Genomic DNA, 16,974 nt, shown 5'->3' on the forward strand with positions numbered 1-16,974 from the left:
CTTTCCTTCCAACCCGAGACAGGTTGTGGTTACTTCGACATCTTTTTTTCTCCTTCCTGCCGCTGACCCGTTGTTGGTTGCCCACTAAGTGATAGCGCTGGGGATCAGAAGTTGCCCGGAAAGACTCAGCCAGGGAAACTGGTTGGCGTGTCTCGGCTGTGTAGGGAACACGTCGTTCTGCACATGCTCTACGGGCACTCACTTGACAGCCTTCCTATTACTGCAATTTTTTCATTAGACTTATATCACATGCTTCCTCTCAAAGGACCCCAGGGCGGCATTCATTCTTAGACAAGTTGTGGCTGCTTTGCATCTTCTTCCTCTTCAGTTCACACCCCCACTCTTTTTTGGACTTCACTAGTTAGTGGATTAAAAAGGTGTTTAGTCTTAAATATGGCTGGAAATGCCCTTTAGCTTGACACCTGGCAAGGCTGGAGGGGGGCTAAGTTTATGCACTTACTCTGGGGCACTGCCTCCCCCCCCTTCCCCTCCTCCAGCTCTGATAGAAAGGAACTAACATTGCACATGCTCTTGGCCACTCTGTTATATTAAGGTTCTGCACCTCCACCACTTCTCCAGTTTCTTGAGATCTTCCTTGGAGACTTTGCTCAGGGTAGCTGAGGACTTTATCTAGATGGGACTTATCTGCAGCAGCACTTCGTTTTGTAGAAATCTTGCTAGCAGGCTCATTGGGCCACCTAACTACTTAGTCTCAGGTCCCTCCTTGCTTAGTCAAAATTTACTTTTTCTTTGCACAGACTTTTTAACAAGGAGATTGTTCCTGGAAGAGTGCTGCAGCTTATTTTATTTAGCTTTTTGTTATATATTTTTTCAACTTCTCATTACTTCACACTTTGCCATTTGCCTTTAGTGTCGTTGAACAGAAAGGCAACACATAAATAGGTTTTGTAATAAATCAGTCTTCCTCTGGGGAGCCCTGACTCTTGACCCAGTGGACAGCCTTGCTTTTGACAAACTGACTAAGGACTCTCTGCTTCATTTGCTGCCACCTCTGTCTCACTGAAGAGTCTGCTGCAAAAGAGGGAAGGAAACCAGCTGTCCGCCCTCCCTCTCCCCCCCCCTTTACTTTCCCCCCAACAGAGAGGTGGGTGGGTTAGTAACAGCACCAATTTAAATGTAGAGTGAAGGAAGGAAAGGTAGTGGTGTGAACAAAGAGGTGAATCTGGGTTCAGAGAAAATGTGTGTGTGAACTTTGTAGGAAGGAAACATGTGTTTATCACTATTTCAAGTGTATGAACATTGTTTTAAAGTTGAAAAGCCAAGTCTCTGGGTTGCCCCTGAAAAGGAAGGGGTTTCTGTAGCCTCCCAAACTCCCTCAGTTTATGTTGGGTTAGGGAAGGGGATTTGTCTGGGAGCAGCGGACGCTTCATACAGCAGAACAGAAGGAACAACTTCAGGTAGGGTATTTTTTGTTGTTGGTTCAGTATATGGTCATCTTCATACATGATATTGGATGGAAAAAAGTGAGGAATGCTAAAAAAAAAAAGGATTATTTGCATTGTGAGGAAAAAGGAAAATTGATGACAAGCAGTGCAATCTTACGCATGTCTACTCCAAAGAAAGTCAGTCCTAGTGAGTTCAGTGGGACTTTCCACCAAGTGTGTAGGATTACAGTATGTATAATATCAAATACACCAAGTATCTAAGAACTGCAGTGCTCTTTCATGGGGCTGCTTTGATGCTGAAGCAACTGCCCATCTTTTTGTGCTCCCCACCTCCCTCTTTTACTACCTTTGATTAATAAACAATTAGAGTAGCTTTTATTCTGTCATAATCTCTAAGGCCAATCAAAGATGCCTGTTTTACCATATGTATGCCAGGTTCAAACAAGAAGGGGATTTGTAATTTTCTCTTCTTGCTGTTCTTTAGGTCTGTTCTTTACATTTCCTAAAGCCTGATAAAGCAATGAAACTTTCTACATCTTTTGGACGATTAGTTAGGGTACTTGTGTTAAGCAACTTCTTATGTTAGTAGTAGTACACTTTAAAAAATGTAGACTAAAACTGTGTGTTCTCAAATTGTGTCGCTCAACATGAATTCTCATGGGTTATAAAATCAGATAGATAAAGTGATCTTTCTGGACCATATTCTCTCTGTGTATGTTCATTATATGGTTTTGAGTTACTCAGAGTGGATAGCGGGTTTCAAACAATAGTGAAACTGGTTATAGATACTGTTTTATTTTCATTTATTTCACATGGTGGTTGTTGTGTGTATAAAGTTGCGTGTCTACAACAAGTCCAAGGACATAGAACATGCTGATCAGAAGAAATGGAGTGTAAATGATGGTAATGAACCTTTATTTAATAAAATACAACTGGAGAGCTTCAGAAATTATTATACCTTACACATTTTGTGTTTTGAAGGGCATGACCAGATGGGAGCTTCCTGTGCTTTTGATTTCATGTTTTAGTGCCCAACTAAGCATATGGAAATAATTTCCTTTAAGGCAGTTGCAACATGACAAAGAAGTTCTGATGGGTCATCCTGTAACACTGGTCCCAAGACTTTGGGATAGCAGCAATACATGACTGAACCCTTTGATGCTGAACTTCCCGTGCCAAGATGTGTTGTATGATTAATTTATTATATTGTAGCTAGGTAACCCACATGTACAAACCCTGGTGCTTTGATGTTCTAGGCTTGGTACAAATAAATATCAAGGACCTACCGGTAATTTTACATGGTACTACTAATTCATCTGAGTTACCTGTGGGCTTATGCATCATATCCAGTTTCACTGCTGATGTATAACTTCCAGCTGAGCTACTGGCTTTCAAATTGGTGTTTGGGCCTTGCATAGGCTAGGGGTTTCTGACTTGAGAGACAGGGGAGGCAGTTTAACTACACACACACACACAAATCCTCTCAATAAGGACTCAAGACAGAGTTCACTTGATGGTTTTTGCTAGCAAGAAGTGTGTACTAACCATACTTCCCTGGTTTTGACTACTTTGGAAGTTCACATTATTTGTTTAGACTAATCTGATCCACACTTGCACAAGTTTGTTAATTGATCTGTCATCCTTTGCAGATAGTTAACTTTATTTGCAGGCTAGGCAGAGAAGATGGTTGTGTAACTCAGCTGTGGCCACTAAGAACTCTTCCAGTAATTATCTAGGGAAATCTCTCCCTATCTGCATGATATTTCCAGGTTCCAATGTAAATTAGAGCAGACTGTAATAAAAGCCAATGTAGTATTCCAATGGTGGATCAAACCTATTATATTTTACCTGCAGAATTTCAAGATTCATAATTTAGTTTGTCTCCTTTTGTCATGCACACTGAAGGGTTTTGAGAATGTTTCAGACAATAATATTCCTGACATTCATAGATCCAGAGGCTTTCCACATAACCACTGACTATTTTTACTTCTTGTTAAGTCCTGGCCACAGAAAATTCTATATTTTTATTCTGGCTGGCCTGTAATTGCTTCTCATTGTTCCATTTCTTGGTATTGCTGCCACTTCTTCAGTGCCTGTTAGTTTTATCTATTTTTTGATACCATATTTTATTTTCAACTAAGAAATTCTGCACAAACAATTATGTGTTATATGCCTGGGGTTTAGAGTGCAGGCATCACTTCAGGTGCTGAATACATTTATCTGGCGTGCTGTGCAAACAAATAGGCATAAAACCTCTGACTTTGAAGGATAAAGTCTGCTGTGTAGGAAACCGCCATAATGAGTAATTATGATTTGTTCCATTGGATTTGTTCCAGCAGCTCAGGACCAGGGAGGGCAGACTTCATGCTTGCTGGATCTACTTTTGTGTTTCACTGGGACTCAAAGATCCACCAGCTGGAGCACGGTGCACAGTATATACACTAAAATAAAAATAAAGAAGAATTAAGTGCTCTGAGCTGCTGCTGAATTCAGGGATCCATTCTAAGTACCAGAACTGAGCTACCCTCACAGTCCTTCCACACAAAACTCTTATTATGGTTCCCTCAGGCTTTCTTCATTTTAGCAATCTAATTTGGACAAGGGCGCAGGGAAAGAGTCATTTTATTGGTGTTCATGTTAAACAGTTGAGAGTCAGAAATCCTTGCCTGTGTACTGCACATCTAGAGATCAACAGTACCAGTAGCCTCTGTTAAGATGGTGCTTGGTAATGCAGCATTTTTAAGCTCCCTGCAGGGAATTTGAGAGTAAGGATGTGGAACACTGTGAATAGCATTTGTTGAGGTTTGGTTCATATTTTCCTTTTCCACCAGTCAGCAAGATGAAAATTAAAATGTCAAAATACCTCTCACTTTGTGCTTTGCAAGGCAATTAAAAAAGGTAGCAATGCAACCCATCCTGGACCTGGAGGTGTGTTTCAACTACAACACATTTGCTCATAGCTATTTTGGGGGCAAGATGGTTGAGAGGATGGTAGACAGCTTTTGGTGTACTTGGAGAAAAAGGATTATCTGGACCATTTCAGTCTGGCTTTAGGCCTGAGTTTGTCACTGAAACAGAGACAGGAACATAGCCCTGTTAATTCTCCTTGAACTCTATTCTTTGGCTATATTTGATGATGGTATCTTCCTGGAACGCTTCTGTCAGCTGGGAGTGGGAGTCATGGAGCTATGGTGGCTCTGCTTTCACTCTTCCATATAGGGTCATTTCCGGAGACTAGCATTGGGAGACCCCCTGATTGGCCCCTTGGCAGTTATGCTGCAGGAATCCTGCAGGGCTCCATCTTGACCTCTGAGTTTCTTAACATCTACATGAAACCTCTGGGATAAGGTATTATTCCATAAATTGTGAGGCTGAAATGCTTAAAAGATCACCTTTCTCTTCATCTGCTAGCCCAGGCTTTTAGATCTGCTGCGGAGGACCGTGTCATCCTGCCAATGAGGGAAGCCTAATGTGCAGTGACGGGGATCAGACCTTCTCAGTGGTGGCACCTTGCCTGTGGAATTTCCTATCCTTGTAGGATAGGAAAACCCTCATCACTAAATTTTTGATGGTGTATTAAGACCACTCAGGTCTTAGGAGCAAACAGATGCATTTTAGGCCAGATGTACTGATGCTACCTGCAGTGTTATATTTTGTAGTGTTGCGTTTTGACCAGTGTTTTAAAGTTATGATTAAGGTTTCAAGTGGTTTTTGAAATGTATTTTAAGTATCCTTTGTAAACTTCTCTGCAATCTTAACAGATGAAGGACAGTTTAAAAATCGAACAAATTGGAATTGCAGTTAATTTATTCACTGCTAGAATGATAAACTACAAGATGCAGTTCAGCCACATGTTATGTTAGGAGCAAATTGAGTAAAATAATTCCATTAGCTTTTACCTTCTTTTTCTATCACCTTTTTTCTTTTTCAGATTTCTTCTTTTCCCCACCCTTTTTTGTGTAATCTAGGGTCTTTTTTATTGATTCTTGGAGAATCTGAACACATATGTTTCTATATATGTAAGCAGCATTGGACAGTGTTCTCGAAGCTACGAACATGAGTTTGACCAAACTGCGGGAGGCAGTGGAAGACAGGACTGCCTGGCGTGCTCTGGTCCATGGGGTCACGAAGAGTCGGGCACAACTAAACGACTAAACAACAACAACAAAGTAGCATTGATTGCTTTGTTATACACAACTGCTATAAGACACCAGATATATGGTATATTGTAAACTTACAAATAAATAAAATAAAAAGTGAATAAATTAAGGAAAAAATTAAAAGGGTGAAATATTTGTGTTTCTAGAGCAAGATAGTGCTTTAAAAATTTCTAACTATTAACAGGCAAAAGGAAGGAGTTAAGTCAAAGATGAGGGCTATGAGAAGGAAACCAGGTATTGGGGCCTGGTTATTAACAAGGAAACTGAAACAAGAAGCTTGTAATAAAAAGTAGAGGGCAAAAAGGCTGAGGGGAAAGAACAGTAAGGCAGATGCTGCTGTTTTTGGCTGAAGTTATTTTTGGGCTTTGGTTGAAGACGTTTTCCCAATCCTCTTTGTGTCCTGCTGTTGGTTGGTATGTATAGTATGATTCCAGAGGAAAGCTTGATAGTTATTTCTTCCTACTATTTTTCATGAAGGAGAGCAGACTTGCTAGTATTTGTGCCATGTAAGAAAAAACAGGAGTGGAGAGACCATAATTCACTGGTAATTCACAAGGTTTGAGTTTCAACTTTGCAATTGTATGGGTGTGGCAAAATAAAGAAATACTCAAACTGGTAAATTTTACTATGCCAACTAAGTGCAAAATCTTATACCTTTTTATTCAGAAGTAAGCTCTTCTGGATGCAGTGAACCTTGTCTCCTGAGTAAATATGGATTTAATGGCATTGTGGGTTAATTGAACAGGTTGTCATTTTAAAGTAGTGTAACCATTTATTCATGATTGACAGAGCGTGTTTGAAATACTGGAATGGGAAGCTTAGTTCCACGCTTTTTCAATATTTTACCAGTTAATCCATGGATTACAACTGCTACTTCACTGACACTTCATTAGAGCTTGCTGCACATTCAGAATATTAAGCTGAGCATGAGTAAATTTATAATTTAAGAATCGGAAGTCTTGTTAGCCCAGCAGTGGAATTGATGTCACTATCACTTTGCATTTCAGTTCCTCATTGTAAAAAATGGGGGGGGGGTTGAGTCATTGAAAGAACACTTGCAATTAAGAATGCAATCCTATACACGTCTACTCAGCCTAATTGAGTTCAGTGGGATTTACTCCTGGGTAAATGTATACTGTATAGGATTTCAGCCTGGATGATATAGCTTAGTCTTAACCACGAATCAGTAATGCTATGCCACATGCTTCATTTAATCCAGAGTACTAAACCTGCTATAGAAGAAGTTGCTTGCTCTTTATACACTTTCACTTGGCAGCAAGCTTTGCACCATGTCCTTTTCCTGTTAATAGCTATGTTGCAGCTACGTTGAGTTGAGTGAATGGCTTACATTTAAATGTATGTTAGGGCCAAAGTAGAAATAATGTTGGAAATGCTATATCTCCATTTGTTTATACTTTTGCAGATCAACAGTTGCATGTGGGGGCAGATGAGAATTAGGGGTAGGGTGGGGGAACCATTTCCCAGCACTATTTCTCCATTGGAAATTGACCTCCCCGTAATTGATGATTTCCCATAAGGAAAAACATCTACATGCATGTATTTTTTCCTCATAAGAGGATTAATAGCTTCAGTCTGGGCTGGGGATTTTCATCAGGAAAATGATGTGGAGGGGTAGAGTTGAACCAGTTTTCCCACTGAATTGATATACATTCACACATCTTAGTCCTGATCACTATTTGATTCTTACTACTATTTTTAGTAATCGTTACTTAAAGGAGGCATTGCTAATTTGAAGAGCTTGATGTTTGCTTGATATAAGAGGTAGATGGTAATTAATTATATCACTGTTTCCCATGCAAGCTTAATTGAAATTGACGGATAGCTCAGTCCGTACTAATCTCAGGGTTGTGGGTTCGAGCTCCACGTTGGGCAAAAGATTCCTGCATTGTGGGGGTTGGACTAGATGATCCTCACGGTCCCTTTCAACTCTACAGTTCTGTGATTCCATGAAGCTAGTGGGGATATTGTCGAAATAGAGATTGGTGGGTCTGGTATAATATCTTGGAATATACTAATGTTGTTTGTTTATAGATGGTTTGAGATGATTTTATGATGACTTTTGAGGGATGAGCCTGAGTATGCCACTCTCCTAGAGAGACACCAATCTCCCAACTGAAATATATGTTTGGTTTATGTTGGGTTGCTGTTTTTACTATTCAAACCCAAGTTAACTTGGTGACTTGGATACAGAGAACCCCTTGTGTTACCAAAAGGAAATTCTGCTTATGCAAATACGGTTCTTCAGTTTCTATGTTATTGCAGGATGAAGTCCTACAGATGCTTACCTTGTTTTGGTGGACTTCACACTGAGGCCTTAATGCCTGGTGCAGCTTGGTAGCTTGTAGCTTCTGTGATAACCGTGAACCTGCCTGAACTGTTTATATCCAGTCTGACTAATTAGGTATTCATTCATTTTTAGATTTAGGCTACGTAAATTAAAAGAGATAGGGACTTTTTGGTGACCAGGGATGATATAGCAGTGAAGACCTGTAAGACTCCTTCTCTTTCCGTTTTTAGATGGTTTCGGTAGATTGTTAAAAATTGCAACCAGCTTTCGATAATGTGTTTGAAGGAACAGCTGCTTATAATAGCATTTTCTATGAATGATTTAGCACTGCCATTTTTGTGTTGGGTGTTTTGCGTTTAACATTTATTTGGTTATTTTATATTAGAAAAGTGGGTAGTAAATAAATCCTAATAAAACTGGACCATATCTACTGTTTCCTTGGGAAAGAAGATCTTTTGCATAATTAAAAACTATTTGTTTATATAGCCTTTCTAATATTAAAAGCAGTCAGTATACATTGTCTCAGTAATTTTTGCCAGTGTTCTTTTAAATTAGGTCAGAATAGTAACCTCCATCTTACATACGGTGAGAAATAGGTGATTAGACTGAGAGATAGTGCCCTGTCTTTGGAGAACTAGCGAATTAATGGCAGAGGTGAGATTGGAGGCAGATACTTCCTGGCTCTCAGCTCAGTCACTTACAGCCTAATCCTATGCATGTTTACTCAGAAGAAAGTCCTGTTGGTTCAGTGAAATGTAATCCCAGAGAAGTGTGTTTAGGATTGCAGCTGTTATTCTCTTGCCTTGTGTCTGATTTTGATCCAGAAACAAACCACTGTCAGGATTTTGATCTTGTTAAGACATGGAAAGCCATCTGGAGCGCAATACATAACCTGGGGAAGGGGTTGGAGCTAAAAGCCCTATTCTTCTACAATTCATTGCATAATACTATTAAGGACAAACAATTGATGGTGATGCCTTATTGACGAACTAGAGACATTCTTGCTTTGTTTTCCATAGAGTGAGATCATACTATATCAACTGCTCAAGCTACTCCACCCCGGCCATTGTTAATAAGCAGAACATAATTGTATTGTGTTGGCTAGTACAGTGCTAATTCCTGTCTTCTGCAACATTTGGTTTGTTTTAAAATGCACCTCATTGAGGTAGGGATATTTGTTAAAGTTCACCAGATGGTAATGGAGATCTGTGTACCTTGACCCTAAGAGTGGTTATTCGTGCTAGCCTAGTTTCACTTCTAGAAATTCCTTTTGCTTTAAAAGGAAGCTGCAAAAAGTTTCCTTTTAACAAAAAAACAACAACAAAACACCTATTTTAGAATGATACATCTTTCGTCCTCTGCTTTTTCCTTTTCAGCCCACTGAAGATTTGCTGCGTTCACCCTGAAAATGTCCAGGAAAAGCATAGACTATGGGGAGCTACCTGAGTATGAGAAGAGTCAAATCAAAAGGACCTTGGAGCTAGGCACCGTCATGACAGTGTACAGCCTCAAAAAGAGTAGTCCAGAGAGGAGGACAATCCAAGTCATTATGGAAACTAGGCAGGTGGCATGGAGCAAGACAGCTGACAAAATAGAAGGTTTCTGTGAGTATCTGCTTATGGTCGTCATTGCAAATAATTGAATTTAACCCTGTCATGACCTGCTATTTTCTTTGATGTGTTGATGGGACTGAAGAAATGGTGTATGTTTACTGCTTTAGCGTTTAACGCTGTATACCATGTACAGGTGTAGTTTAGAAAAAGGGAGGGGATTGAAAGTGACCCCACCCTTCAGCTGACTTTCAGGCCTTTTACTCAGCCCGTGTGACTTAGTAGATGGATGGACCTAGGACAGACACATTAACTTAAGCCAGCAGCAGGGAATCTTTGACCCGGGGGCCTAATTAGCTCCAACAGGGATCTTAATTTGGCCAGTGAGGCTGTTACTTCTCAGGCCACATCCACCTGCCCCATATGTGGCATCAGATGTAGGGCAGGTAAAGATGCTTCCTAATTGTTCAGTGGAAAGTGGGACTTGCTTGCAGTGTTGCAGTAAGTTTTAACTGTGGTTGGTGTGATGTCTAAATTAAGAAACCAGGGCCAGATCAAAACTTTTTGCTCCGCTGCATGAGGTGGAAGACAAGGTTCCCCCACCCTCCTGTTCCTAAACTGACTACCGTATTTTTCGCTCTATAAGACGCACTTTTCCCCCTCCAAAAATGAAGGGGAAATGTGTGTGCGTCCTATGGAGCGAATGCAGGCTTTCGCTGAAGCCTGGAGAGCGAGAGGGATCGGTGCGCACCGACCCCTCTCGCTCTCCAGACTTCAGGAAGCTATCCACAAGCCTTCGGAACGCGGCGGGAGTTCCCGCCGGGCTCCGAAGGCTTGCGGATAGCAGCCTGTTCTGGGGTTGGGAAAAACTCGGGCTTCCCCCGCCCCAGCCCCGCGCCTGGGGGGGAAATATATTTTTTTTCTTTATCCCCCCCCAAAAAAACTAGGTGCGCCCTATGGGCCGGTGCACCCTATAGAGTGAAAAATACGGTAATTGGTAGCTGAATCTTACTCCAACACTTACTTAGTTAGACATGTTAGTTTGCTACAGCAAAAACAAATGAATGCATTGTTGTACTTTAAAGACTAAAACATTGATTCAAGCACCAAGCCTTCATCCAGTTTGTGAAGTACACAGCCTAAGTAAAGCGAGAAGGAAAATGATTATTGGTTGCTGTTGCTGTTTTTGTTTTTTAAAAAGGTGGCACCAAGAGCTAGCAGTAGATGTGTCACAATAGTTTGTTGAGCCTAATTGAGTGCAACTGCATGCATATGAGTTTTTCATATCCATGTGGATTTCTTTTTCTAAGGTGAAGAATGTCAACATATTTCAAAGTATAACAATAAAAAGAATTTGGTCTGCTTTTTTTCTTACTGAAGTTTTTTTATGTAGAAGTTTTAGTTGTGATAAAGAATAGTGTGATCCAGACTTCCTTGACACTAATGTAACTGCATCTTTAATTGGCTAATAGGAGTTCTGTTTCTGAAGATTGAAATTAATAAAATTTCAGCTGCTGTTTATGAAATATAAACATCAATCTTTTGTTTTGCATAGATTAATAAGTTATCTTTCTACAATCTAAAAATAACTACTAACCTGAGGAACAAGTTCAGTACAAGACTCCCACTGTGGGAGTATTTAAAAATAAGAAATGCAAAAACATATAAAACATGGAAAGTACAATAGAAGCCTAACTAGAAGTGTCATCCAGGGCTATTTCTGGTATAAAATTTTCATCTGCATCTAAGATTATGTAAATATGTGAAACACTATGTTGGGAAATAGCTTTTGTTGGAAAGATTTCTGGGCAGGTGTTTAGATTCTTGCCCACCTGTACTTGCAAAACTCTCCTTCAGAATCATGTGCATGTTGTCGTCTTGCGTAAAGGATTTTAAATATGCATTCCAGTACCACATTGGATCCACCCCATTAACCTCTGTGGGATTGCAGTGTTCAAAAGCTTTTTATGCTACCATCACCTACCACAAATCCTCACATTGAACCGGAACTAAGCTTAAGTATGTGGAATTGCATTTGTACATACCAATTTCCAATTAGCACTGTATCTCTCCTTCCCTCCCTGTTTTCTCTCCTACTTTTCAAAATGTAGATTGTAAACTTCTGGCGGAAGGAACCTATTTCTGTCACTTGGACTACTCTGTTAAGTTCAATGTACATTGATGGAGTTAACTAAACAATAACTGTAATATCAAGGTTTCAGAAGCTTTGAACAATAAGTATACATGAAATTTCAAGCTATGTTAAGGTTATATAATCATAGAATGAAGGCATTGGTACCTGTTTGTTTTTGTTAATTAAAGTATTACATAGGAGTTGTAATTTCTAATGAATAGGTTTTTTTTAGAAAATTGAGTGGTTAATGATCAATATTTTCTGACAGTTAATCTCTCAGAAAATATTGATCATTGAACCAGATCCTTTTTTTCTTCTTCTTTTTTATAAGTCTCCTCGTGGTTCAGCCTGTTTAACAGCAAGCATGAGGGTGGAAATTCCTTAGCTGCAGGTTCAGTCTGTTCAACAGCAGGTTAAAATAGCTATTTTTAAAAAATGTGCTGAAGTGCAAGTAAGAATTAAATCCCATTTGCTTAATGAAGGTAGAAAAAGGTGGCTGTGTTCTTTCCTTTTGAAATAATGGTTGTGTTTGGCATATTGTTTCCTTTTTGAAGTTTTTCTTCATGATTCCTGCTTGGGGATCTGGGATCAATCAAAACCTATTGCAGGCTTATGTGGAAAACTGTTGTTTTATTTTAAAATTTGTTGAATCTTTGATGTATACTTGTTGAAAGATGTAAGACTTTTTGTGCCACTTCCTCACCAGGTGTTTTAATGTGGAATTTCCACTCTTTACCCTGTGAAAAGCAAGTGAAAATTGACATGACAGAAAATGTACATGTTCAAGTTTGGAAAGTTTTGTAGCTTACAGTAAGAGAACATTGAGAGTGTCACTCTAAAAACATTATTGTTTGGAAGCACCGTTCCTTTCTGAGGACATGTCCATATATTTTTTTCAGTTTGCATTTATGAAATTTGGAATTTTAAGTATTCCCTTTTAAATGATACCTACTCCAAAATCATAGAATCATAGAATCATAGAGTTGGAAGAGACCACAAGGGCCATCGAGTCCATCATGGGAAACAATAAATTAATGACAGTGGATAACTATAGTTGGAAAGATTGCAGTATGCCTTGTAAAAACAAATAGTACATTTTGTGCAAAAAAGCCAATCCCACAAGTTTTAGATGCTTAGATTATATAGGTGCCTATCTAGATTATATAGATGAGTTGATGAGGAAAAAGGGAAGAAGAAAAGAAGGCCTAGCATGTGTACCAGAAATAGTAAACAGAGCTTCATAAACGCATTGAGCATTATCTCCTTCCGTAGTTAGTCATGAAGAAGCTTTATAAGCGCAAGAGAGGTCTCTCCCACTTGCTGATCATGGCTTGCATCAGCATTATTAGTGTAGGATGTTTGGCACATCACTAATAAATGTATATTGGACGGAAATTGATAGTTACGTCTCAATATATTGATGCCGTTTCACTAAAGGCACAATCCTGTACATTGCTGCTCAAAAAGAAATTCCCAATAAGTTCAGTAAGCTCTGGGAACTGGGTGCATGATTGCAGCCTGATTCTTACTGAGATGTTCAGAGTCTTGTAGGCATGGTCTCCAAAGAACTAGCATTCTGTGTGCCTGGCAGTGAGAAATGTGCTAAATGTGCACTATTCCAGTTTGTGGTTTTTCCTTCCTGCCGCAAGTATAGGGCTGGATCCTGCAGTTTTTTTATTTGAGGCAGAGCACCAACTAGCTCTCTGTAAATTTTAGCCTGTGTGTTTTTCTTCTCACAAGCCAAGGCAAAAAAAAATAAACAAAAAACTTGTTACAATTAGTAAAACTTCTTTTGAGAAGCAGCTGCCATTTGTGATATGATGCAAATGTGCTAGAATGGCAGCAGTTGTTGTGGGCAGAGAGACCTGAGTTTTGGAATTCAAAAAGGCTTTTGATACTTGTTGTTTTGCTTTTAGGTTTGGGGGCAATAACTTATCTTCCTTTCAGGATGGTTGACTTTAAATTCTGTCATGCATAGAATTCAATACAGTTCCTTCTTGGATGGCTAATTTGCAGCTGTATGCATTTTCTCTTTCTGCCCCCCTGTCCTGGTTTGGCTTGGCAGGGGAGGGGAGGGGAGGGGAACTTGCATGTGGAGGGCTTACTTACATGTGGGGATTCATGGCTATCAGCCCCCTGCACACTTCCCACTTACTCTTGGATATCCTGTGTGAAAGACACCTCTACAATTAGTGACCAAGAAAGGGTTCTTTAACACACTTGAGACAAGGCAGAGTTACCAGTACCGGAGGGTGGCATGGAAGAAGGAGATGGGGGGCATTTGCAGGGCCATACTAAAGAGGCATGGTATTCCTGCTTTACTTGTGCTTTGTTCTGTCACTCCACTTGTGCCAGTAGAATGGAAGTTGCTGTTGGATGTTGGGGGGTATATCTTACCCAAGGCAGAATATCTGTAAGGGGTCTGATAAGGTAAGTTTTAGTGTATTGCTTTTTACTGCATGTGTTGTACACATGCAGGGCACTTTGTACAATGTTTCCTGTCTCCCGTACCAAATGTTTTCTTAACAACATTGCAATGGAATGGTAGGAGGTGGAGTGAGCAATGTGTTTTGACTTTCAGTTGAGTTTTGTTTTTGTTTTTTTACTTGTACCACCTCTTCCTTTTATAGTATGGGCTGTAAGCAACTCTATGATTCTATGATTCTAAGACCATGGAAAGTTATGGATTCAGAGTGAAGGTGCCTTTCCATTGCCCATTTTTGGTCTCTGGACAGTTGGAGTTGTGCCAATGGTGTGGATATGTTGGTGTAATCTTAGGCCAGCATAATGGGCGTAGCCAGAATTTTTGTGGGGGGAGGGCAGAACCTCAGTTAGTTATGTATTTTTATTGATTTTTATTGATTTAGGGGCATAGTTGCCTCCCCCTTCCACCACCCTGGCTATTCCCATGGCCAGCATTGATCCCTGATGGTGATATTGTCCTTTACTAGTGCAGGGGGAATGCACCAGATCTCAAATACTTTTCAACTGGCATAATTTGAGCATATGATTTCACCTCTAGTCTCTGATATGTTTACTAGTGTGCTAAAAGGTTTCCTTGCAGGTGTATCAGACTGGCATGCAGATTCTCCATGTCATCCTTCTTTCCATTTCAAGTCTTTTCCATGGTGTGGACAAACATTTTACTTGTGCTCCATGTGTGACTGAAATTGTTTACCCAAGGAGGGAATTTTCCCCTTCTATCCAAAGTATCAGGGAAAGTGCTTTCCGCTGTTTGCTTGAATTGGAGTCATTCATAAGTCCTCATTTTCTTCTAAAATTAAATGTGGGGTGTGTCGACACAAAATCACTAGACCACGTACTTCACAGGGTAAATGACTACAATTTTCTTGACTCCACTCCGGCTGCATGCATCTTCATGCTCTGTATGTTGCCATAGCAGAGAAAGACTGCTGTTTCTTCTGTCTTGAAGTAGGAATTCTCGTGTTGTTTAAGGGAAGGATGAAAACTTCATTGTTTAGCCTAAGTGAGATGGCACCATATAGTATAACATTCCTGCAGTCTACCTGCTGCTCCTACAAAGCTTACAAACAGTAGTACAAACCTTTTTTTTTTTTTAAGAGAGAGCTGAAGTTCTCACATGATTAATTTTGTGCCCAGTACCAGATTCTGTGATTTGGCTCAAGGCACTTGCTGTGTTTTGGTGATAGAAAAAAGAAAGAAAAAGAGATTTATTGCCCCCCTCTGCATGCAGAAGACTATTATGTATTTATTATATTTATAGAATGCCCATCTCTTAGCGGAGCCCAGATTACAAGTTAAATGTCCAGCATTTCCCAGTAGGGCAGGCTAAGACTCTTGTCTGAAACTCTGGAGAGTCCCTGCCAGTCATTGTAAACAATACTGGGCAAGATGGACCAATGGTCAAATTCAGTAGAAAGTAGGTTCCTGTGTTTCAGGAGTTTGATCACTCTAGCTTTACTTGCACATGATCTTTGTTTCAGTGCTTTGCATTGCCAGGTAGGGGTGGAAAGTCCTCCTGCCTGAAACAGTGGGAAGCCACTCTGAGTCAGTATAGACAGTACAGAGCTGGATGGACTATGGTCTGACACAGTAAAAGGCAACTTCCTAGGCAAGATAGTGAGAGGCACACACCAAATTCTTAACATGTGCCTGCTTCTACAGCAACAGAGAGGAATGAAAAGAAATTAGATCAGGCACCCCCAAACTCAGCCCTCCTGCTGTTTTGGGACTACAGTTCCCATCATCCCTGATCAGTGGTCCTGTTAGCTAGGGATGGTGGGAGTTGTAATCCCAAAACAGCTGGAGGGCCGAGTTTGGGGATGCCTGAATTAGATAGTAGTGCATGCTTCTATCTTAGATTTAAGATCTTCAACAAGGCAATTGATGAGAAAGGGAGAAAGCTAGCACTTTTTCTGAACCGTCACTTCTTTATTTCTGCCTTAATGGATGATTCATGGCAGTGTGAACTTGCACTTATTTGATTCACTGCTTCTTCCTCCTAGTACAGAAGCTGCAATGGTTTTTATGCTTGTATGCATAGTCTTTTCCTTTTTTGCACTTGGGTTATGATTAATTGACTAAAACCTGTTTAATCAATTAAAGACATGCATTTTTTTTAAGTACTTGCAGAATCCACAGATAGAAGGGCTTCATCTTCGATGAGGCAGTCCCTCCTGCCTTTGGGAATGCCTTTGTGCCAGCTTCTGCCTGCTGGTGCTGCATGATCACTGAGGCAGGCACTAACACCTTCTTTGCTTTGTGGTTGGCTGGATCAGCATACATTTCATTCACCTCGGATGCTTTTCCGGATTTAGCCCTCTTCATCGCCTTCGCTCCCTGCATCTCTCTTATCACAGGCACCTGGCATCAAATGGTATGGTGGAGAAGAAGTGTGTGTTAGAAAGAGTGCTGGGAAAGGCATCAAAGGTAATAGTGGAGAAGTCTCTCACAGGTGATAGCTCCACTTAGAATAGACTAGTAGAGGCATAACTTGTCTAAAGTGTGTGACTTGCTACAAGCCCTTTGGGTTTGCACAGTTTGTAAATAAGGTCAAGTTCCTTTCAGAAGACAATACCATGCAGAACAAAGCAATCATTTCCTCTTTCTTCCACACGGTACTACTTGAGTGCACCACAGATGTTTCTGGGCTTTTGCTGTTTCTTTAGTGAAGATGTGCAACAATTATAAGGTTAATTCAGATTAATTTTTTAGGCTGTATTGCTAACAGTGTGTGAGAGTCCTCCTACATTGGTGCCACCTGTTCAATAATAGCCTTTGGAGTCATGTTTACTATACATTAGGTATCCCAAGGCAGTAGTGACACAACAAACATAGTTTCCATTTATAAATCCTTGTCAACGTTTAGGAGTTGTGGACATTTGAAAAGATGCTGTGCAGCATGATTCTGTGTGTGTTTACACAGAAGCACCTC

General features: G+C 40.2%; 1 protein-coding gene across 3 annotated transcripts in view; it reads left to right on the forward strand.

Annotated features, from left to right (window-relative positions):
- PLCG2 (phospholipase C gamma 2) overlaps positions 1 to 16,974 on the forward strand; it is a 65,632-nt gene that overhangs the window by 586 nt on the left and 48,072 nt on the right. For all 3 annotated transcript variants that reach the window (XR_014551012.1, XM_083624858.1, XM_083624857.1), the window contains exon 2: positions 9,251 to 9,478. Coding sequence is in view for 2 of the 3 variants with exons in the window: in XM_083624858.1 (XP_083480984.1) it covers positions 9,283 to 9,478 (196 nt within the window). In the remaining variant the exon portion in view is untranslated. The remainder of the gene's footprint in view (positions 1 to 9,250; positions 9,479 to 16,974) is intronic.

The sequence above is a fragment of the Podarcis filfolensis genome (assembly GCF_964270895.1).
Source record: "Podarcis filfolensis genome assembly, chromosome: 8".
Classification (NCBI taxonomy): domain Eukaryota; kingdom Metazoa; phylum Chordata; class Lepidosauria; order Squamata; family Lacertidae; genus Podarcis; species Podarcis filfolensis.